This window comes from Drosophila montana, unplaced genomic scaffold (assembly GCF_035044405.1).
Source record: "Drosophila montana isolate Dmon_TW-CO22-7 unplaced genomic scaffold, ASM3504440v1 contig_3200_1, whole genome shotgun sequence".
NCBI classification, from domain to species: domain Eukaryota; kingdom Metazoa; phylum Arthropoda; class Insecta; order Diptera; family Drosophilidae; genus Drosophila; species Drosophila montana.
The window spans coordinates 2,527,396-2,551,652 of NW_026998080.1; the positions used below are offsets into that span (position 1 = coordinate 2,527,396).

The window sequence follows — 24,257 nt, forward strand, 5'->3', positions numbered from 1 at the left end:
CGCAGCTTGTTACTCATACGCAGCGTGGTACGGCGGGTAAAGCGAACGCGTCTGCATTTCTTTACGTACTTCACGTAATTGCCGCCTTTGTCTGCTCGCTTCGACTTATCATTAGAATCGCGTCGTTGGCTGGTTTCCTGTTTTATTGGCCAACAATGCTGGCCAAGGGCTTGGGGTTATTGAGCTATTGACGTATTGCGAATGTTTAATTAAAGTTTTCTTTACATTTTATTATAGTTTTGCTTACACATATAACTCTCGTACATTTACCAGGCTAATATAAAAATACAGTTTTCCACTTGTGTGTGTGTTGTTTTAGTTCTTGTTTTAGTTTTAGTTCTTGTTTTTGTTTTAGTTTTTGTTTACAATTTGTATTTGAAGTTTGGCTTTGGAAGCTGTTTTACTCTTAACACTGAATTACTTAAATACAATTACAATTCGCTGACTCAAAAATGTTAACATGAATTTTCGTTACTGTTGCTCCTCCGCCCCCATACCCCCCCCTGTACATGCACGCACACAGACATACACAAATTGTATATATATATATATATATATATGGTATATATCGTACTTTTACACAGATAACTAAAGGTAGCATCCACGGCACAAAAACATTGAGGTGCACCGAGGTGTGACTAATAGGAAATGCGTTTTTTTGTTTTTTCTCTCAATTTTCAGCTCATTCTCGTTCCTTCTCGCAGCATTTTCAGCAAATGTCTCTTGGTGGTTGTTGTTGTTGTAGTTGTTGTTGTAGTTGCACATATATATATATATTTATACATAGGTATATATATATACGTAGTTGGACCTAAGCGTATCTCAAACGGTTATAGATTTAGAAAAATAAAATCTAGCTTGTAAAATTGGACTATTGCCGAGTCGCATTCTCAATGTCAGCTCAGCTTGCATATGTACAACGATCCTTGTGTTTTTTTTTTAACACGTTAATTCAGTTATTTGTGCTATAGTTGGGTTCAAGTTCTCGAATCCTAGCAGTTCCCCGCCTGCGTCGTTTCAGCCCGCTTCGCTGCGTCGTTTTGTTTTTTGTTCCGGCTCCTAACTTATCTACTTTTACACACTTTGAGGCACATTCAGTTTGAATCATTTTATAAATTTATAAAGTTGCGCTACAAAAAAAAAAAAAAAAACAAAACATACCCAAAAAACTCTCGCTGACAAACATTCTCCAACCCCTCCCCCCCTGCACCTGCCTAAAAACCCCTTGCTTTGGCGCGTCCTAAAACTAATTGTAAAAATTAAAAATTGATTTACACGCGCACGCGTCGAGTTGGCGCCCAGCCAAGTCGCAGCAAACCTTCCCCAACCCCAGCCACAGTCCCAGCCACAGTCCCAGCTCCAGCCCCAGTCCCAACCACAAGCCACTCGGTAGCAACTTTTTAATCTTCAGCATGATTCTCCAGACTCGTAACTCCGTCAAGCTTAATGCATTTATCACCATCATTCAGCAGAGCGGGAAACGCAGGCATATGGAATAGGCGACATTTGGAATGTCGCCATGCGGATGTCCCTGCTCGGGCGCCCGGCGTCGCCGCCGCCTTAGAGCGTATTCTGTTTGGCCGCCTCGCCGCATTTGGCAGCCGATTCGAGGCGCGCACGTGGGCGCCGCTTGGTCTGCAGGGAATACAGGCGACCGCTGCGTGAGCGCATCTGCGGCTCCGCCTCCCGCCCACCGGAGCCACCAGCGGCACCGCTACAAACGATAAAATGTCTATTAGGAGCAGCCGAATAGCAAACAAGTTAAGACACACTCACTTGAGCTCCAGCTTGGCCAGGCGCTGTTTGATTTTGGCCTGGCTGGCCGTGTACTCGGCAAGCAGGCGGGCCAGTCGCATGTTCAAGTTCTCGACGGACAGCTCCAGTTTCTCGATGCCGCCCTCGATGCTGTCGTGCACGCGCTGCGAATCTGCGAAAGCAAACAGGATGGCGGAAGTGCGTTAGTGAGGAGCTGCCGGAAGTGGCCCAAATTGTGTTGGCATCAATTACCCGCAAAGATCTGCTCATCGAGCAGCCCGTCCTTGCGCAGCAGCTGACAGCCACGCTGTGTGAGCGTGGACCGCGCCTCCGGATAGTCGGCCAGCGTCTCCCACAAGTCACGTTTGGCCAGGCAAAAGAGATCCGAGTAGCCCAGCGAGCGCACATTGGCCGTGCGTCGGTTGCCCGTGCGATTGCCGGCAATCTCCAGCACCGAGACCTCGCCAAAGACCGAGCCAGCGCCCAGCGTGGCCAGCACCGTAACGCCATTGTCACCCACCACGGACAGCTTGCCGCGCTTCACAATGTACATCTCCTTGCCGACGTCGCCTTTGCGGCAAATGTAGTCGCCGGGACTGAAGACCTGCAGCTTCAGCTTGAGCACCAACGCCTCCAGCAGACCCGGCTCTGTGTCGTGGAAGATGCGCACCTGCTTTAGCGTATCCATGTGCACCTGTATAGCTATCTCCGCCTTCAGCTTGTCCGGCAGTGCCGCCAGCACGCGCTCCTCATCCAGGGCGCCGCTCTGCGACCAGGTGTACGCAAACCAGCGTATCACTCGCGCCTCCAGCTCATGGCCCACGCGCCGAAAGGCCATATACTGCTTGACGCCATCCATGCGGTTCTGGAACTCGACGCGCGCAACATTCATGTTGGATATCATGGAACCGATGTTGCCTATTGCCAACCAGCGGAACAATATGGTTTTCAAATTGTCATAAAATACGTGTTTTTATGCCCTGCAGCCATTCAAAAATGGCATAGGGTATACTTAAGCAAAGGACCAGCTGGGTTTATATATACCCTCACTTATTAGCTATTTTAATAAGCCAGAGATAATAAAAGTAAGAAAGGCTCAGGTATTACTTTACTCTACATGCTTATCCAGATTGAAATTCTTTCACAAACTTTTCAAACTTTTCCGAAAATCTTTAAGAAAAAATCGATTTTCAACCAATCTTATCACAAATCCTACAGATACTGAGAACTTTTGAAATAAAATTCTGAGTAGAGAGTTTTATATACCGCATATTTAAATTTCTCCCGCCTAGATACTTTGGCATGCGGGTCAAGTGGGCATCTCCTGGTCGAGCACTCGAACGGCTTGTTTTGTTAGAGGCTGATTTTAATTTCGAGTGCCATTTCCGCTGCTGGCATTGAAGATTGTGCTGCGCCACTTGTGAGTCGTAAATTCTTCGAGGGGCCCATGCGGCGTATGCGTAACGCGTGGCACAAAGGCGACTAATGGCGACACTTCCGGTGCACACAGAGAGACGCAGACGGACGGACATATGCATGATGGTAAAATATGCCACTCTGACGAACTTTGCATTCATCATGGTAAGTAAATTTGTTTGCCCAGATGTCAGACGAGACGCTGCTTCTCAGCAGCAGCAGCGGCGGCAGCGGCAGCGGCAGCTGCCCGGTAATGGCGGCGATAAGAAGGACGACAAAAATGATAAAAAGGCACGTTTGCCAAAAAGCGTTGCGAATGTGAAGGCGTCGACAGCAACAAATCAACCCCGCACATGCCAAACAACAAAAAATACAGAAAACAAAACAATGTTGAAAACAGAAAAGCGTAATGAATAATGTGGGTCGACACGAAGGAAGGGACAGGGACAGGGAAAGGGACGCCCATTGGAAAAGGGACACGAACACACATAGAGGGGGAGTGTGGGTCGTTGTCCCTGACGTACGTGGCGGGCCGTAAATTAATACCCATTGATGTCACAGATGTCACTCCGCAACCAATTAAACGATCAGACGAAATATTTGCGTAAACAATGCGCCAAAACAAACAGCTAAAAATCCCCCAAAAATGGACCAGCATCCCAGCCCCACAGACTAAATGAAAGAAAGGGGGCGGGGTCAGAGGGAGACACTCACCCACAATGGTGGCGAAGATGAGCACGCCGGCGAGAAAGTCGGCGACCACAAACAAATATTCGACATCATTCTCCGGCGTCGGCGTCTCCCCAATTGTCGTCAGCGTCAGCGTGGACCAGTAGAAGCTGTAGATATATTGGCGCTGCAGCGTATTGTTCCGCGTGCCATTCAAGTTGTAGACCCAGGAATCGGAGCTGAAACCTATTTCGTAGCTAATGGCAAAGTACATGCAGGCATTCCAATGGATCAGCACCAGAATGGCCAGCACCACCTTGCAGATGCGAAATGCATTCGGATAGCCGGTGGCCGTTTCCGTGCGATCGAACCACTCCCAGAGGCGGGGCAGGCGCAGCAGGCGATTCAGGCGCACAATCACCGGACAGGGCAGATACAGGCTGGAGCATGTCTCCGGCGGCCACCAGATATATGCCAGATCCGTTGGCAGCATGGACAGCACGTCCAGATACCAGCCCTTAGTGTGAAAATAATGGCGACGCAGCCGGAAAGCATCGCGCACCAACAGACCCTGGTCCAGAAAGCCTGCGGACCAAAACGAAAGGATTAGACCGCCGTGTTTGTGTATGTGTGTGTGTGTGTGTGTGTGTGAGCTTGGTTGTGCCTTTCAGTTAATTTTTTTTGCATGCCACATGCAGCGAGACATTTCGCAGCGTTTTGTTGCCAGAGCAGAGCTGTGGAAATGCAAAACTTAAACTAAAACTTTGATACCCTTGCAGCTGGATAATCCGCTTACATTATTTACACAAATCCTGTCCGAGGATTTGAGTAGCAAAATGTGTTTTCACTCGCACAAGGAACTCGCTTTTCTTGACTAGGAAACAGACAACTTTTGCTAAGGTAAGCTTATAAAATAAATGCATATGTCCCATTTTCCAATGAAAAATGAAATGTTTGAAAAATGCAATAATATAATTGACTATTATTATCGAATATTCTACGTATTTCGTCCTTAGAGCTGGCAACTGGAATTCGAAGCTGGATTTTAAATTTAAGGATTTCCTATACAACAATTTTATGAAGCTTTAACACATTCTACGTTCACAAGGAGAAGCTTATAAAAATAATCTTTTAAGCAAAGTTTTCCACGCAAGAAATATTCTTGGAAAATGAGTGTAGTAATTTCTGGAAATTTCTAATCACGGAATTTCCTATTTCCGAGCGCTCACAGTGTGATAATAATTGTTCTCCAGAAACTAAGTATATACGTTTATACATATTAACTAACTAACTATACATATTAACTACAAATACATATTTGATTAAGAAAGAACCAAGTATAATAATGTGGGGCTCCGCTTGTTAAGTTTAACTTTATTTTAAACTAAAGCAAATTAAAAAAAATATTTGAAAATGTGTTTTAGTTGGGCCGCAGGCTCCTGCTTTCCCCGTATTTGTGCAGCACTTTTCATGCATTCTTTTTAATTCCGATTTTCCTAGACTAGAGTTTTACAAAGTTGCGTGGCTCGCGGCGAGAGTATAACAAAGCGTTTTGTTGTTGCCGTCTGAAATGTCAAGGCTGGCTTATCCCTGCATTTGGCAACTCTAACACACACACACACACACAGACAGACAGACAGGCACACATACACACACACACAAGCACACACACACATATGCTGTTGATGTATGTTTTTTATATGGAAGCAAATGGCTTTGCTGGCAACGCTTTGCTGGCATTGTCTGCGGCGGCTTAGTTAGACCAAAAGTCACCAAGTCTCATTTGCATAAGCAGCCCCTCCCCCTCTCCCCATCACTTGGCTGACGTCTTGGCTGTTGAACTTACCCTCATGCATGTGCACCAGCGTATCCAGCAGGTAAATGAAATCGCATAGGTAATCCAGCGTATACCAAACGGCGGGCGCATTCTTGTTGATCTCCCAGAACACGGAGCGTCCCACCACAAATATGATATTATAGAGCACCGCCAGAGACACCACGGCGAGCCACTGCCATACAGATGGGTGAAACGTGCTGTATTAGCTAATGGATTGCAAAAGTTAAAGTGCATCCCGATTCGACTTACCCTGTAGTGTGACTGGAGCGTGGGATCCACGGAGAGGTGATTGCAGAGCGCGCTGCTGCCACGGATTTCACTGGACAGCGCCGCGTCGTCCATGGCGCCAGTTTTGCCTATTTTGTCCGTGTTGCTGGTATTGGAGAACTTCTCGAGGAACCAATCGGGCGGCTTGGCGCGACTCCGTTTCGTTAGACGCTGCCGCAACGCCTGCAGCGTTCGCCTCAACGCTGAGGGTTTGCTCCGTTTGTTCGGCTCCTGCAAGAAGCGGGGCAGAGAATGAAGTTCAGCTCAAAGTTTGACGACCCAGTCACCCTCCCGCCCTATATGAAATGTGCCACACAACTGGCGCGGGCTAATTGAAACATTTTAATGGCCATCTACAGTGCCTTTTGTGCGGTTACCCAATCCTGGTCGGGGTAACCACATTAAAACTTGGTCAGCTCTGGCAAGTTTGGCGCTTAAATTTGTTATGTATCTGCACAGCTGCAGCATGCTAACGAGGGGGCGGGAGGAGGGGTTGTTTGTATGTATAATAGTATGTATGTAAAATAGTTGCACATGACACGGGCAATTTCATGTTTGGAATTGCGTTTATTCTGTGATTCAATTTTGTTCAATTTGAGCTTTAATGAAGCGTAACTGTAGCGATTTATTGTGGTATAAGATTGTAGTACTAATTGTGCATCGCCCTTCTATGCGATTTTCATGAAGTCAAGTAAAGCTTTTGACAACGTATGTAGTATAAGTGTGTGTGTGTTTGTTTACGGTTAAGTGCGCACACATTTGAACAATAAAGAGCTGGCTACAGGGCATCTCTTAGTCGCGCACTTCTAATATAGCGTTTATACTGTATATATTCATGACAGCGTTTACTGTGGGGTCAAGAGGGTAGCACATTTAGTTAACAGACAAGTTAGTCTCAGTGCTTAGTCAAGGGGTTCCACAAACATTGTACATATGTATGTGAATACATATGTTGGCATGTAGAAAGTTTATGGTTAACACACACACACACACACACACACGCGCGCATAATCGCAGATGGGATGCTTGTTTCGCGTTCACTCTGCACATCCTGAGATTAGGGGCGTGTGCTTGACAGTCTAATAAACGCGTATCAGTCGCTGCCAGCGGTTAATCCATTAAGCTATATCGCCGGGCATGGATCGGCGTGGGGCGGACAGTTGGTATGAGCTTGGCTCAATGTGACGCATACGTGCGTCGCTTTGTATGGCAGCCCTTCGGGCGCAATGCTAATGACAATGCAATGCCACGCCTCCTGCTGCGCCCAGCTGTTATGAAGGTCGCGCGCGCACACACACACACTCAATCGCACACACAAACACACACTTGGTGTAGTCTTTATTTTTGTACTTTCAGCTCACATTTACCGCATCGTTTTGTTGTTGTTGCTGTTGTTGTCCCGCTATGGCTGCTATATCCAAAGATTGCACCATGGCTTTGACTTTGAAATGTCGCATGCAAAAGCGACGTTAATGTCGCCTGCGTGCTCTTCCGTCTCTTCCTCTTCCACTTGGTACTTTAATTGTAATAGCAAGTTGTTAACCTAAAATTGCTACATGAAGACCGTTAACCGTTAGTATTTTGCTGCTGCTTATGCTGCGCATGCGCGTCGACGTCGAACGGCCCGTTAGCACTGGAAAAAAAATGCGTTGCGCGGTTTGCAACTGCCATTGAAGGCAGCAACAGCGACGCCAACAGCGACGTCGACGTCGAATTCACGAACGCGCAGCTAGCCACGGCAGGCATACACAATAACTAAATGTTTGTTGTTGCTGTTGTTGTTGTTGGTTTTGTTGCTGTTGTCAATTCGAAATGCTATTTTATCTGCTGTTGTTGTTATTTTATTTTGCAATTTTCTTAATTTGCATGTGCCGACATCGGCGACGTCGCCGGCGTTTAATTAATTAACTCGCAAAAGTCTCAAGTGACTTTGGTCCTTCATTGCCAGCGCGCCACATCGCAGCCAGAGGACAAAAGTCGTGTAGTTGTTGTTTTGGGGTGTGTGTATACTATGGCCATTGATGGCAATTTGACAAGATTGATGACACTTTCAGCTGAACTGTGCGCGGTTTTGTAAACGCTTTTTAATTGTTTGGCCATCATTTAATTAAGCTGAAAGCTGTTGGCAGGTGGACGCACAATGCGAGGCAATGCGATCAAGAGCGCGCGCGTCGCTAGCCAATATCGATAAGTAATCGCTTGTGCGATATGTGGGTCCAGTGTCTACACACATGAAAACGAAAACTGGTGCATAAATTAAGTTGCATTGGCACTGGCAGGAAGCAGCCAACCAGTTATCCACTTGTGATGGATAAGCAGCGGCGCAGCGATAATAAACATGTTGATTTAATGCTGATGAGCTCATCCAGTCACTAGTTGCATGGCAAAAAACGGTTTATTTATTTTTATTTGCAAGGTTGCAGCCATAAACTCAACTGATTCGGATTGGAAGCAGCAGCAGCAGCTCTTGTGCTTGAAATCACAATCGAAATCGAAATCGAAATACAATTTGAATCACCCCCCGGTAGCCAATATCTCTACAAGTGCTGCTGACACTCGCCGGCTGCCTGCCTGCCTGATTGGCATTCACAGCGCTGCGGCGTGAGCTGCACAATAAATTTCCATAATTGCCCGGCGACCGTTAGGCGTTGACGCAGGTGAGCAGAGGCGGGTGGAAGGGGCAGGCTGCTACCAGTAGGTGGTTAGACGGACCACATTATGCTAAGCAAATCAAGTGCCGCCGTTGATGTTTATTGCATGTGTGTGCTTTATGCCCAAATAAAGTTGCTTTAAGCGACTTTTAAGCCCCAAAGACCTTTGGAAATGACCAATGGACACAAAATTGAAATGCCAGGCAAGCTGTGCGCCCAAATATGAGAAGGTCAGCCGGGCACGTGGCGCTGATTGAAGGGAAGCTTAAGCGCTGAATGGAAATTGTCTTGTGCCCGGCATGTAACAGAAACTGTTCTCAATCAAATGTGTGTGTGGGTCTCTTATTTCCGTTTTTGACAGGGGCGAGCCCAAAAAAGATTGAATGTCAAGTGCTGAACACAAAACATTTACTATTTCATTTAGGAGCTTGTTGGAGAATACCCCTATAAAAATACATGCTTTTGCTTGAGTTTTATGCCTTGTACTAAGTGCTGAACAGTGTAACATTTATCAGATAGTATAAATTTGTATCAGCCATCTTTAATTTACGTGCAATTTCCGTGGAGAAAATGGGAAGTCCCAATGGGAACAGCTCAAAATGGCATTTAAATGTATAGGAAAATAGCTTAAAGTCGTTTTTACTGTTTCCGCACTTTTTTTTCGCTTTTGCACGAGTTTTTTAACACTGCAATAAATACATATATTAAAAAGACAGCTTTGAAAGCGCGTTAAAGCTTTAATAAAAATGCCTAAAAGGAAAACAGAAAGCTGCTTGACTATAAAACAGCAAAGGGCTCCTATTGGAGACCATTTGTTGGTTTTAAAGCAACCGCATTACAGGAATAAAGCTTTACATAAAGTAACCACAGTGTTGTTTAACGCTCGAATGCATTTGAATAATCCACCAATTCCACATACATACATCACAAATTGGGTATTTGTGGTCCTTTAATGCAGTTTGTGTTAAATAAACCATATAAACCAAATGCGTTGTTATCGAATATGTATTCTGATGCCATGATACATGAGCTCCGTAATCGCAATTGTTAGCTGATAAGCACTTTAGCCATCTGGCATTTTGGCGTACTTGAACTTTGATAAACTCCACATATTCAGTTGTTATAGATAACACCGAGTTTATCTGTAATATTTTGGTTATTTGTTGTGTTGATATTGGCAATGATTTTTGTTTGGCTTAATGCTCCACTGAACGCCGTGGGAAATTATGCAAATGCGCCGCAAATTGGATGACGATGACCATAAACAACGGCGCTTATCGGCGACAGCAACAGGAATAAAACAACACACACATATTTCCTCGAACACTGCGGGCTGTTCTAATGCCTTGTCTAATGGCCGACAACCCAAACTAGATACCACAACAACAACAACAACAGAAAGCAGCTGCATAAAATGATCTGGAACTGTCCCCAAATGGACCCTCATCAAGACAAAATCCAGCTGGCCCAACACGACGCCCTTTTTCGGTGTGTTTTCTGGCCTAATCTTTGGGCCTAGTTGGCATTGTTTACAAAGCGTATTAGTCAATTTTTGATTTAGTGGCCCCGTTTTTAAGTCACTTCTTCTTTTAGCCAAGGATTTCAATTTTGCCGTTTTTCAGTTAATTTTATTATTATTTTCGTGCTGCCGCTGGCGAACGCGTTTTTTGCGCAACTGTCGATGTTGAAATTTGTACAAAATTGACTAAGCGAATAAGCGAAAAAACAAAACCCGCTGCTGTCAACCGGGGGCAGACATCAAGGATGAGCACAGAACTCACAGGACTAGGGACATTCAGCGTTTGTTTGCTCGAGTGTCCTGCTGTCAGCTCAAATTGCACAGAAACAATAAGCAAAACACAAGCACAAAACGGCAGCCAATCGAAGGCAAAAACAAAAACAAAAAGGAGAAATGGAAATGGCAATGGAAATACCAGAAGGTAAGGCAAGCAAATAGAGCTCATTAATCGGTTTAATGGCCAAAAGCAGCCGCTGACTTTGGCTAACTCGTTGCCTTCTTCGAGTGCCCCAATTGAACTTCATCTAGCTGCAAATGCCCGCAGACTCTAGTCTAACTCTTCAGGTTTTGAGTTATCTACATGCTAAATATCAATATGTATATATATATGTGTACATATATGCCAGGCATCTATTTGTATATATTGTGTACAGGCCGTTTCCATTGTGGCCTCCGTTTGCGGTTTTGTGCCGCAGAGTTGATGGCCAAACAACAGACAACACACCTCAAACGCATTACAACAATCAAGCCAATATTTGGACGCCGTTATGCGGGCGGTTGGGCGGTTTTTCCACCTGGAACTGAGCGCTTTCCATTTGTATTTATTTCATTGCGTTTTCGGTGCTCTCCTTCTGCCTTTGTCCTGCCATTTATGAAACGACATTGAAACAATTTTAGTTTCAGTTTCATTTTCAGTTTCTGTGGTTGCTTTCACTTCAACTCTCTCTCTCTCTCTCTCTCTCTATCTCTCTCTCTCTGTGTGGCTCAATGTTCTTATCTATCAAATTGGTCGTCGGCTAAGATACCAGCGTACCCCCCTCTCCCCTCACCAAGCGCCCTCGACGTGACCAGCCAGTAGCTGATATGGCTGGTCAACGTTGGGCTTCGCCCTTGTCTCACTTGCTCAAGTATTTATAACCCGAGGGTCAAATTAAGTTCTAAACAGACCTTTATTTCTGTACGTTTCTTCTTCGTTTTTTTTTTTGCGTATAAAGAGTAAAGGCCTAAAATAATGTAATTATTAAAAGTTTGCAACAGAGTCGCTTTGACGCGCTATTCGCTTGGTAAAGTAGGTTAAATGTGCTATTTAAATATTTATTAAAATAAACTGCTTCCAGTGTTGAAAAACACGAAAGTTGTCGTCTGATAAATGCCTAGATATTTCAGCAATTAAATTTCAACTGGTTTTCGATTAATTTTAATTTTTCTTAATTTATTTTAGATTTATTAATTATTGCTCGAACTTTTCAATAATTTTGGTTTGAACTCCGAATTTTGGCCTGAACTGTTCAAAATAATTAGTTTAAAATTGAAAAATCTTCAAAAAAAGAATATTATGCTTACACCTAGAAATACGCTTTATAGAAAAGGTGTTCTAGAATTTTTAAAAATTTTCCCACTAAAAAATAACTGATGAAAATATTCATCCAGCTCAAATATTCTTCGCACCATTTAATCTCAAAAGCCCTGATAAAATCCGACTCCTAGTTATTTATTTGTTTCGTGTAGTGTAGCAAAACGTCGGCTACACAAACTTGCAGCGTGTTTCGTGTTTTTTATTCAAGTAATTTGACACGTGCTAATAAAAATTTCTGAGGCCACAAAAATGGCAGTCAGCTGGCACGGAACATGGAACCTGGAAATGGAGTGTGGTTCGTGGTGTATGTGGAGGGCGCTTAACGCGGAGCACGGAGCACGGGGCACGGAGCACGGAGCACGTTGCATGGAGCATCGGCCGACGCGTCGGCTACGTGACAATAGAGGAAGTAATTAAAACGCGATTTACGACAAGGTCAAGTTTATGAAGGTCCGCAGTTCATTTGCATGGAGCCATACACGGGCATGGGTTTCGTGAATGTGCAAATAAAATAAAGAAATGGGGAGTAGGAAGTGCCCCCCCCCCCTCTCTCTCTCTCTCTCTCTCTCTTGCTGCTGTGGCCCGCAGCTTGGTAAGTGGCATTGTGTTTTATTGTTATTATTGTTGTTGTTGTTATTCGTGGTTTTGTTCGTGGTTTCGTTCTCGATGGCGTCAATCAATTAGCGCAATTACTTAATTACGGCCCACATAATTGAATAGGCTGACGGCCTCGGAATTATGACCGGGCCAAAACGAAATGAAATTAATGCAACAAATGAGCAAAGTGTCTGCATTAAATGCGCGTATCTAAAGCTGTTTATCTCTCCTGTTCACGTTTTATTAAATATATGCTTGCATGCTGTACTTGATGCATATGGCATATTAAATTACGCATACGCCGCGTGATTTATGGGTGCTTTTATATGTATATATATGGAGAGATAGATAGTATCGATGTCCTGACAAGACTTACTTGTATCAGTTTCCTGCCATTTTCCAGATAGTTGGCATCGTTGGCACGCGGCTGTGTGGATCTCTGGTCGGCAGGGGCAATCGCCTCTTCCTGGTTGTCTTTGCCACGTGCGTCAGCAAACCCATTCTCACGCCCAACTGCCGCCGCCATCTCCACATCATCATTATCATCATCCACATCCTCATCGTCGTCAGCGTCATCGTCATCGTCATCTTGGTTGACGTCTAATTCAATGCGTTGCCTAGGCAGCCAGCCGCTGCTGCTGCAGCTGCTGCGTGGATAGTGTAGCTGCTGCTCCTCCAGCTCATCGCTGTCTGGACCCATGGGTATCGCCGTTTGGTTGGCAATTAAATGCTTGCGGGGCAGGCAAACGCCATCCATGCTGACAGCCGCCAGCGTCGGCTGGAAGGGCGCATACAGGCCGCCGCTGATCTCGAGCTCCTCGTGCGCCATGGGCAACGGCTGAGCTGTGTTGCAGCTGGAACTGGTGCTGCTGCTGCCGCCGCCTCCGCTGCCGTAGGGCAACTGAGCGGGTGCCGAGGCAGCGGGGCCAACAAAACGCGTGGTACGATACATCGGACGGGAGAGGCTGTTCAACGAGATGGAAAATAATGCCTGTCAACCGAATCTGTTTGTTTTCCCACTTACTTGTAACCGTATTTGGGTGATTCGGTCTCGGGGCGGCGTCTGCTGGACATCATTGTGTTGACCCGATCTCCGCGGGCGGCAGCCATCATGTACGTCCACATTGCGGCGCATCCAATGCTGCTATGCTGAGCACATGTCGCAAGCAGTTAATCGTAGCAGGTGGAGAGATGAAGAGCTGCTCAAGTTGAAGCTGTCGCAGTCGCAGTCGCAGTCGCAGCACAGCCTGTCGCAGGTGAGGCAGCTGCAAGCACAAAAACCATGGAGTACAGCCACATTAATGTCGCAACTTAAGGCACTTGAGGGGCGGCGGGGCAACTGTTGAACTGTTTGGGGCAATCATAAACGCTTGCTCCATGTGCCAGTTAGTGCTTGCTGGGCCATAAAATCGGTTGAGCATTGCACACTTGGGGAGGGGCGCAGGGGCGTGGCAGCAATGCAGACGTAATTAAGCAATTAAAACAACCCGCGCCTCAAGGTATGCAACACCAAAAGCGCAAGAAGTGCGAGTTGCAGAAGCCGTAGAAGAAGAAGAAGAGCTGAATTCCATAGCAAGTCGCCTGGGCGCCTTTTGATGGCTTCCTGTGGTCATAAAATCAGCATAGAACACAGCTTACTTTTATGTTTGCATTTTTATTTTATAGTTTTTACTGTGATTCGCATTGCTGACTGTGATTTTTGTCTGCTCAGCCATTAAGCACATTCTAGAGCTTGCTTCCGCTTCAATCGCAGCTGCCTCAGTTGTTAAACTATGGCAAATGCACCGCTTAAACGTATTTTATTATATTATCAGACAGTCATATTACAGTGAATCGTTCGAATTATGAGAAATGTTCCGCTTTGCACTTTTGCAGCTATTTCCAAGAACTTTTAGCATACTTTTTGGGGCAGCAATGATTATAAAGTGAATTTAATTAGTTGAATAGCAAATAAATGCGAGGTGAGAAACTTCGAAGCGCTTTTACACGCTGTTGAGTTGAGTGGGGTTTCAAGCTAATTTTCGGAAGGTAATATATATCATATTATATATTCCCAAGGTCGCACACTTAGGATATTTAAATGAGCTCACGATACTTTATGGCATTATCCTTAATCATAGATAATTCGAATTTTCCAGGTATTTTAAGTAGCTTTAAGAGTTCAAATCTCTTAAGCTAATATTTTACCTTGAAAATGGTTAAAGAGGACGTACTTAGTTTGTGCAAATATATATTACAGGCAGAAGAAGGCTTCTCCGACTCTAGAAAGTACACATATTTATGGTCAGCATCGATGAAGATTCGATTGAGCCCTGTCCATTCGTCTGCATGTACGCATCTCTCGAATCTTAGAGATTTTAAGAGCTGCAGAATTGAAATTTGAAATAAAGTTGCACACAAATCCTTCATAGATTTCACAGGCGTGCACACACAAGCATAATTTTTACAATATTCATATCCTAAGAGTGAGAGCTTGCGAATATATTACATATTTTATATTTCATTCTTCAAATTAGTTTAAGGTAAAAGTTTCTAATGTGCTATCCTGACTAGACCCAAAACGAACACGAAACTAACTTTATGAAACACTAATGGGAAATATTACCCAACTCAGCCCATCACGGTGCAGAGAAGTTATAAATTACTGTTGTTTTTTTTTTCAAAATTAAACAACATAAATGTCGGAATCGACTTTTACTGTATATTTTCCAAACTCAATATCCCAATACTTCCAACTCTGTTTCTTCGAAAAAGTTGAAAGCTTTGAATCGAAAGTTTTAGCTGATAATATTGTTTTGACTATAGCTCGACCTCATCGTTATTTTCGTGTTGATAAGAAATAAGTTTTGCGACCCGGGTCCGTCATGCCACGTAGAAAAACACGGACTATGCCCATCTCTAATCCCGACTGGAGCACTCTTTCGTGCTCATCACCCGCTTTCGGGGATAATCAGCGTACTTTTGGGCAGGCAATTAAAACTAGCTGAAAAGCAATTTTATATATAAGCCCCCTCGCAATAAATGGACAACTGGATGAATGTTGCTTCGGCAGCTGTGACAAAATCTATTATTATTCATGAACTAATCTTTGTGCTAATATGCATTTCAAAGATGTGTCTGAGCCGGAAAATGAATTTATGGAATACTTGGCGAACGTGCAAACTAAACTTAAACTAGCCAGAAAAGAGATACGAAACTTTCCGCAGAGTTCATGACCCGGGCGCTTGAGACATATAAACTCCGAGTTTAGCCAGTTGTCCAAAGAGTGTATAAATAATGTCCTTTAGTATGGCCGCAAGCAGCATAGACATAAACTAATGAGGCGCAAATGATAAATACAAGCTGACAGCATGGCAAAAAGAGATTTCAGACAAGCATAAGTACGCGCATCTAATGCCAAGCGAAGGCAGCAGAGCAAAAAAATGCTAGATGAAAAAAACGGAACAGCTGCAAAAATGTGAGTCACAGTAAAATGCCAAAAAATTTGTACAAATTGAGCCAAAATGCAAATTGTGAAAGTCTTGCAGATAATCAAAACGTGCGCAAAAATTAAGTAAAATGCGAATTTTCTTCACATAATTTCCATTTGAATGGCGCGCAGAGACCCAAAGGGGGAGGAGGAGGAGCAGCAGCAGGACGGGATTGAGTAGCTGACAACCAGATGAGGACTGCAGCTAGCCAGTCGCAGTTGTCCTTTGTGTGCGCCTTTTGCCTTTCGCCTTTGTCTGGCATTTAACTGTCGCGTGATTTTATGTCATAGATTATCTTGCGCTGCACGCTTCAACTGCGCTGGACCATTCAGTTTTAAGTGCAATTTCGGTTTGCCAAAAACGAAGAAACCACCTCTCCCCCCCCTCCCAGACCCTTTTAAGTAAAAGCAAAAACCTTTTGCCGCAGTGGCTGTTGCTGCAGTTTGATGAGTCAGTGGCAAAGTCTTTGACCGCATCAAAACAGAAAAAAAACTAAGTAAAAAACAGAAGCAAAAAAACGTGGAGTAGAGACACCGCATTGTGTGTGTGTGCGTGTGTGTGTGTGTGTGCGTGTAGGCTGGTGTGGGTGGCCTAGCCTCTGACATTCAAATGGCAAGGACTACGGCGACATGGAAGGATGCAAGACAAAGCATACACATCGATTTTTAGCTATAAAATCAAAGTAAATCCATTTATCAACTTCAGCTGCAAACATTTTCGTGCAGATAACAGCAGAAACTTGACTTTGATAAAATGTGCCAGTGCAACAGCAATAGCAACAACACTTGACCAAGTTTTTAAGGGCCAAGTGCCTTGGAGCCATTAAATACTCGTACTCGATAGCTTTAGAGAAACAAATTGTTAAGAGCTCAGCTCCATAGCTTATAACACCTAATCAAAGCGGCCACAAAACGCTGGCAGGTCAAATCGGAGCAATTAACGCCTGGCCGGGACCATCAGGACCATCAGGCCAAGGATTCAGCATCGGCTACAGCTTCATCTCATGCCCCGCTGCGCTGATGCTTGGCCAAATCGTTTGACTCAACTTGGAATTGCTAACGAGCTATAAATGGCGTGTGTGTGTTAACTGTGTGTGTGTGTGTGTGTGTTTGTGTGCGGCTCATTTGTAATGATTAAGTTGCGCTGGGAGCTTGTGGTGTTTATGGCCCAAAGGAATCGTTTACACGCCTTCCACTTGTGTGTGCAAGGATTATGAGAGTTCTGAATAGCAGCAGATAAAGTGAAAGATAAGCAGAGAAGGAACAAAAAAAAAACACAGACGCAAAAAACAATTCAAACACTTTTTCAATTGCTGCTTGAATAAATAAACACACATGCGGCCATATCTATGGAAAGTAAATAAACTTCGTCCAAAACGAATCGAGTCGAAACACATCAAATAAGTATTATATGCCATACAATTATATGTATACATATATATATTTATATATATATATATATAATGTATGTATATAGTATAAGTACAAGACAAATATGGCCGACAAAGTGACTGGGGGGCCAGCTAAAAAAGGGCACTCAGCCCAGGCAGTTAGACGCTTTATAACCTGACGCTCGAACATATATCACGTATACGCCATGTGTGTGACGTATCAAAACAAGAGCTGAGACGCTGTCTGCAGGCGCAGGTGCCGGGAGCTGAAGCTGGAGCTGGCTTCAGGAGTTGGGAGCACAAAATATGCTAATGTCAATTATTTTGTGCGTAATTTGCTTTCATGCTTCGAGCACACATCAAAATGTGTGTACTGAACGAACGCGCCCGGCGGGGTCGGGCCCCTCATTATGAATATTCATTTTTGCATAACGTTTAGCAGAATGCGCTAATAATTTCATGTGCTTAAAGCGACGATGAAAACCAATCGACGATTTATCTAATCTCTATTTATAAGTATATGGAGTATATATCGGTATATATCTGTATATATATAAGTATGTATAGAGTTATATCTATATTTTCCTGCTGCTCTTACACCGTAAAGGTGAGCTGGCTTCAATTAACATTCGTGCACGTAAACGCAATAACGCAAATGGATTCGGGGTTTCGGTTTAATAAAATGCGTTGTTTATGGAGTTTACTGCCGATACCTGCGACACGCCCCACACAACCGCCCCCAACAGTTAGCGGATGCCAATTAATATGGCACCAAGTTAGATATTAATATGTGTGCTTATAGTTAACAATTACGCCTGTCCGCACTTCATATGGCCCAGCGAGTGGCCATATTCATTCAAATCACGCTGGTTGCCTGGTTGGTCGGTTGGCTGTTTGGAGTGAGCGTAAGGACACTTAGCAGAGGATCAGAGCGCCTGTTGCAGCACAGACAGGATGTGAAGTGTGGCTGTGACGACACGGGCTTACCTTGCCACGCAGTTTTCTATTTAAGTTGTTTTATTAATCCGGCAACTGTCGGGCAGCGCGTAATCCTATTAGATGTGGCTACATTGGTCGCTGCGTGCGCGGTTGCCTCTTTTTATATTTTCCTGCTATTTGTTGTTGTTGTATTTGTTGCCTCTCAGTATTTGAATTTTTCACTTTTTTACACTTGTGCTGGCATCACAATTATTTAAATGCGTGCAGTAATTTCAAATTAAATTTGAATATGTATTTTTGAGCGGCGCATTTTTTCACAAACACCCAAACACACACACGCACACAAATATACTCTGAGAAAGGGGGGCGGCCATTAACAGTTGCTGCATGAAAATGGCGATGATTTTTGCACTTTAATTGAATAAAAATTCAAATGTTGATGCTGTTGCTGATGCGAAACAAAATCACGCGCGCTTATACACGAAAAAACCAAAATGGCGTAAACGCGAAACAGGACGAGACAGCCAGCAGGAGAATAACGGAACAGCGGCTGCAGAGATGTTGCGCGCCGTGTACGTTCGCATGCCTGGCTAACGGCGCAATGAGCGCCCGTGGGAGAACACAGAACCAAATGCGAATGCAAACACCAACCAGCAGCAGCAGCAGCAGCAGCGCCCGCAGCAGCAGCAGCAGCAGCCGAGCAGAGCCGATAGCAGACGCGTCGAGAGCAGCTTGTGCATGCCCGTGTGTGTGTGTGTGTGTGTGTGTTTGTGTGCGTGCTTTTCATTCATGCCTTGCAAGCTTTTTGTGTGAGAGCTTTCGCGCGCGTAATATAACCTGTTGCTTGCGATTTATTGCTATTATTCGGTTCTTTGGGAAGCTGGCGAGCGACCAGTGTTGCCACACGTCTGGCAGCTGTTGCCAGGCAGCGTGCCAAATGGCAACATAAATTAATTAAATTGATGTTTAAATGTTGTCCTGAGCCTGGTTTATTAACCCGCCTACAGCGCGATTTGCCTGACACATTGACAAATTGCTGAAATCAAAGCATAGCATCAAACACAAAAATACAAGTACACACAGATAAAGAAGCTGGGCGACAACATGCCTGAACTTGATTAATGTCGGTCTAGGACCATGTCTAGGCCCTGTCCAAACCAGCCGATGCTCACGCACAGTTCATTTAGTTTGATTTAAACTTGCCCAATTGCAGTTCGCTTAGGGTTTATTTGGTAAGACAGTAGCTTAATTAGTTGGCATACCTTTTCTTAATCAACATATATACATAGAAATTTGTATGGATGTTCGCTATAAATGTTCTAGAAAATTCACATTAATTGCCTTGCGCTGCGTTTGACATTTACTCTCGAAGCATACTTTTGAGTTCAAGTTCAGCAGTTTTGCACCTGCCGTTCCTTGAGTTTTATTTTAACAAGCTGCTGCCTTCAGTTTTGTACGTGTTTGATTATGTATATGTATGTGCAAGCATGACACGATTATTGCTTTTTGGTCTCCTATTTATTTTTTTTCTTATTTTTGGTAGCTTCACAAAGACACAAGGATAATCCAATGCTCACATGTTCATTGTCTGAGAGTTCAAATAGTTCAAGTGAAGTTCAGTCACCAACCCAGAAGCCAATACCAACAAGTGGTTAGCTATGCTCGGGCAGTCAGGCGAAGACAGACAGACGTGCCACCAGAAGACGAAGTCATGCCAAAAAACGTGTAGCGCCAGCTGCAAGCTGTGCATAAATTTAATTTCTACGGCGCGCCTAAAAGCATGCAATATGAACGTGAAAGCCGCGTGCTCATGTGTGTGAGTGCGAGTGCGAACTTGTGTGTGTGTGTGAGTATATACAATGGGCTTTCGCACAATTCACAATTTGAGTAATTTGTTATTCAAACACATTTCGAATCGATTATACGCTTGGCGTACTCCCTCCAATGGAGCAAATATGTTGATTGACTTTTGTCAAGGCGCACGCCTTTGTGTGTGCGTGCGAGCTTTTGTCCTGTGCCGTGCAAAAGGCAAATTTGCCATTGTGTGCGTCTGGGTACACATGGGTAGAATGCCAACACAAATACAAATAAGGAAATGAGTGGTGTCAGGCGGTTCCCCGCGCATTTAAGTGATGACATCCACAACCCCCCTTCGTCCAGCAAGTGCGAATGTAATGCATGGTTGGCTTTATGAGCGTATGTGCCAACGATTGTCTGCATGTGTGTGTGATAACGCAGAACTAAGCATTTGCTGCTCATTGAAAAGCTCATTATAACACACGAACACACACTGACACACACACCAAAGTACACACACACACACACACACATTGTGTTAGAATCGGGCGCATAGCTGCCAATGGCACAGCCCAAGGTTAAATATTTGTCATATGTTAAAAAATTCGAACAAAGTGGGTTAAGGTTCGTTCAGCTGATGGCTGGCCATAAAGCATTCAGAGTTGGACACTTAGACCCTACGGCTGCGGCATCTCAATGTCAGGCTTTAGCAGCTACCTGGCCGAGTCAGGGACGGGACCAACTTGTTGAATTGAATTGATTGCCGCATTGAAATTTAATTGCAATTGCTCGGCTCTCAGCTTGAATGTTAAGAGGCAAGGACATTAATTAACAGCAGACAGGATGGCTGCCAGGCAGGCAGCTGAGCAGCTGATGCCCCACTGAAGTGGCTCTGATTGCGATTGCGATTGCGATTGCGATTGCAGCAGCAGCAGCAGCTAAGCGGCCTGCATTTTAATTAGAATGCAAAAGTAAAAATAAACCCCATTGCGCCATTGCGAATATGCAAATATTTGGCGTATGGCAGATGCTTTATCTGCTTTATGAATATAAACTGCACTCGACCCAGGCGACACAGCGCCAGTTATTCCATAAATACACAAATATAAGACCCTCTGTGAAATACGATACAGGGAATGTTCTCCACACTCTCCAGCTCTATTGGTTGCTGTCAAAAGGTTAAAGTTAAGCTTGACAAATGCGCGGCACTGGGGCGTACTTCATATCGACAGCATTATGTGCATAGCATATACTTGCCACCACATTTGTCATGGCACAACTAACAGCTTATCCACATAATTCCTGACCCAATCACCCCAAGCCGGTGCAAACACAAATTACTGCAAACCAATCGAATCCACATATTTTAATCAGTTGCGAGAGTTGCTTAAAGGAAACAACGTCTGATTAAAGTAGATTATAAAATATTCAATAATATTAATATAAGTCAAAATAAGTTCGATTTCTAAGAAGAGAATACCATAATGATTTTGATAAATCCTTTTAAAACTTACCTATTTATGGCAAATGCAGGTTATTGAAGGAAAGTTTAGTTTTTTGGCTTTAAGCTTCGCCCCGCGCGTGACATTGATCCCAGTCTTTTAGAATTCCTTGAAAGAAATTAAGCTTACATTTTTCACAGGCGAGAGCTGGGCGTAATATTGATACCTGTAATAAGAAGCAATAAATTACAATCGGGCAAAGCCGGGTAATTATTAATTATTAGGTTGAAAAATGGATAAGTGTTTTTAATTCTGTTTTCCAAATTATTTTGATTTAACTTAAATGCAATCGTAGCAATAGCACACTATAATTATTTTAACTTTTACAAAACACACTAAAAATCGGCTAAGAGCTCTTTTGGGAAATACAAGAGTATGGAAACAGTTTTCAAGAATAATTCGTGCATCGGTGTTGGACCGTGGCAGTGGATAATCGAGAATATTGCATAATATATGTATATCATATAACTTCAATGCTCCAAATAACAATTGCAGCAACTTAATGAGTAAACCTCGCCATTGTTTAAACATAATTTAAATTTACAATATTATAATCGGAATAGCGTATGCGTTTTGTTCGGTTACTTTTTAATTGACTTGAGATGCTGTTGGAGCTGATCGCAACGATGGCACTCCCGGGTGAGCTGCTTGACAGCGGCCGCATACTGACGCTGTAGCTCGAGGAGACTCAGCAGCTCTTCGTTCAGCTCATCCCGCCGCATGCGCTCCTCGTTGTATTTGTGGCGCACCTTGTCCTGGGCACTCTTCACACCGTCCACAATGGTCTCAAATTGCTTTATGAAATCCTCGCGTCCGTGGGGACTGAGCATGCCCTCGTTGTAGGCCTCGCAAATGGAGTTGAGCAGCGACAGCTCCTTCTCCAGGTAGCGTTTCTTGTCGTTAAGTGTGTTGTAGAGTGTATAATATTGCTTAGTTTCTAGATGTTTGGCACTCATCTCGTTGTACAGCTCGTGGAAGCGTCGCTGGTACTGGGCCAGCTCTGTGCGATCGGGTATTGCGTCCAGTTTGCGCTCGATGGCTACAATGCCGCGATTGCGCTTTGCGAGATGCAAACGCAGCGCCTGCAAACGCTGCTGCTCGCTCGCTATGGCCGCGGCCTGTGCCTCCGCATCTTGTGCATTAAACGCCTCCAGTTCGCTATTAGTACATATTGTTAATTTATCATGTCAAATAGCGCTGAAATCATCTTACTCGATTTGCTGCTGCAAATTGGCCAGATCCGTGCGGCAACTTTCCTTGAATTCCGCCTCGCTCTTCTTCAGCTCGTCGTGCTGCTGCAGAAGTCCGCGCACCTTTTCCAACAAACTGGAAGCCATATTAGTATAGATTGATAGCACCACAGTTACACAAACACTTACGCAGGGTCTGCATTCGCCTCCGTTTGCTTGTACGAGTCCAGCTCTGCGTTGAGCGTTTGTAGCTTTTGTTCCTGTTGTTCGGTTTGTTGTTTTTGCGCCTGAAAAGACACTGCCAGTTGCTCATTTTCTTTTCCATAACGTTTTATCTTGTGCTCCAGCGCTATCTTGGCTGCCTCCAAGCGTTTCTGTTGATTTTGCGACTTTAGCTCCTGTGCATCCGTTTCCATTTCCAGCTTGAATTCAGCATAATGCTGCTGCAGAGCGCTACGAGCGACGGGATCCAGGTCGATACGCTTTAGAGGCGCTGGTGAGGGCACCTTTGTGACAGTGAGTTGTTGCAGTTTTCTCTCCAGATCAGGCTGCAGTTGAATTGTAAGATGATAACTATAACATATAAATGATCTATGGTAGCTCACCTCAATTTCCTCTGTGTTTGATCCCACCTGCTGATCTATGATTTGCTTAGCCGCTGGGCCCGCATCGCCATATTCCAATAACGTTAAACGCACGCGTAATGCATCATCGTCGCCACTGGCCTCCTGGCGCTCAAAATGTCTTTTGGGACTGTACAGCTCCTGCAAGGGATTAAAAAAATCTAAATCCTTTTGCTTATGTGTAAGTTAGAGAGAACTTCACTTACCTGAATAGCTTTTATGTTTACAGCAGCGTAGCGTATTTTTGTGAGATTATCCTTGTCGCTTTTATACTGATAGTCATGGTGAAACTGACCAATAGCAAATCTCTTCAAGCGTTGCCCGCGTTCCTCACGATTTTCAACCTGCAAGTACATTAATTTGATAATTTGCGATGGGCACGGGTTCCATTCTAGTAAAAATGAAACTCTTTATCCGAACTTACTGAGGTCTTAACAAGCCACTGGATAACGGGATGTATGGCGAGAAACTCCAGGCCCTGCACCTGATGCGGTTCCAGGCTATGGGGGCATTTCATGTCTATCAGAACCGCGACAATTTTCTCTACAAGCGCTCTAAAAACGGAATTCGATTATTCACATTATGCTCACGTATAGGATATGCTTGCTTTTACATCTTTTGGCCTATTGTTAAGTTCTCATGGAAGAGCAGGTCGACATCCACATCATAGTCGCAGCATTCAATGCACCAGGTCATGCCGCCCACAACTTTGTCGAACGCAGATAAGCCCTTGATACGTGCTCGATAGTAGCCGGCAGCTACGAGCATATCAAATGTGTCCAACTCCTTGGCAGCAGCATCCGTGTCCTCACGGCGTTCCACCTGCACAAGAGCAAACTCATTTTATAGCTTTTGTTTACACACACAATTTAAGCGAACCCACCTGGATTTCGCGCCCTTCTGCATCATAGCGCGTTGCCAACTTAACATTGGGCAAGATCTTGGAGAAAACATCGCGATTAGCCATGTACAACAATAATTACATACTATTATAAATAAATAAAAGCCGAAGAGGCTAAAATGGCCATTGCTATGTAATGGCCACACACACGATACGAC

General features: G+C 44.2%; 2 protein-coding genes across 4 annotated transcripts; both read right to left on the bottom strand.

Moving 5' to 3' along the window:
- Positions 1-1,168: 1,168 nt before the first annotated feature.
- CngA (Cyclic nucleotide-gated ion channel subunit A) lies at positions 1,169-13,516 on the bottom strand. 3 transcript variants are annotated; one of them, XM_064687517.1, is made up of 8 exons: positions 13,312-13,516; positions 12,664-13,252; positions 5,927-6,175; positions 5,687-5,849; positions 3,886-4,425; positions 2,008-2,673; positions 1,777-1,927; positions 1,169-1,714 (listed from the first exon to the last, which is right to left on the bottom strand). In XM_064687517.1, exons 1-8 carry the CDS (start codon positions 13,410-13,412, stop codon positions 1,561-1,563), a joined length of 2,613 nt encoding a protein of 870 aa, XP_064543587.1. In that variant the 5' UTR covers positions 13,413-13,516; the 3' UTR covers positions 1,169-1,560. The 3 variants fall into 3 exon arrangements, with proteins under 3 accessions (XP_064543587.1, XP_064543588.1, XP_064543589.1); XM_064687518.1 differs by lacking the exons at positions 5,687-5,849; positions 5,927-6,175; positions 12,664-13,252; positions 13,312-13,516 and adding an exon at positions 4,637-4,780 and having other exon boundaries at positions 1,180-1,714; positions 3,886-4,574; XM_064687519.1 differs by lacking the exons at positions 5,687-5,849; positions 5,927-6,175; positions 12,664-13,252; positions 13,312-13,516 and adding an exon at positions 4,637-4,729 and having other exon boundaries at positions 1,180-1,714.
- Positions 13,517-21,640: 8,124 nt separating this feature from the next.
- On the bottom strand, positions 21,641-24,252 carry fidipidine. The gene is made up of 8 exons (XM_064687683.1): positions 24,082-24,252; positions 23,812-24,020; positions 23,623-23,752; positions 23,405-23,542; positions 23,181-23,339; positions 22,765-23,123; positions 22,598-22,711; positions 21,641-22,543 (listed from the first exon to the last, which is right to left on the bottom strand). The coding sequence occupies exons 1-8, from the start codon at positions 24,163-24,165 to the stop codon at positions 21,967-21,969; spliced, it is 1,770 nt and encodes a 589-aa protein (XP_064543753.1). The 5' UTR covers positions 24,166-24,252; the 3' UTR covers positions 21,641-21,966.
- Between the last annotated feature and the right edge of the window lie 5 nt (positions 24,253-24,257).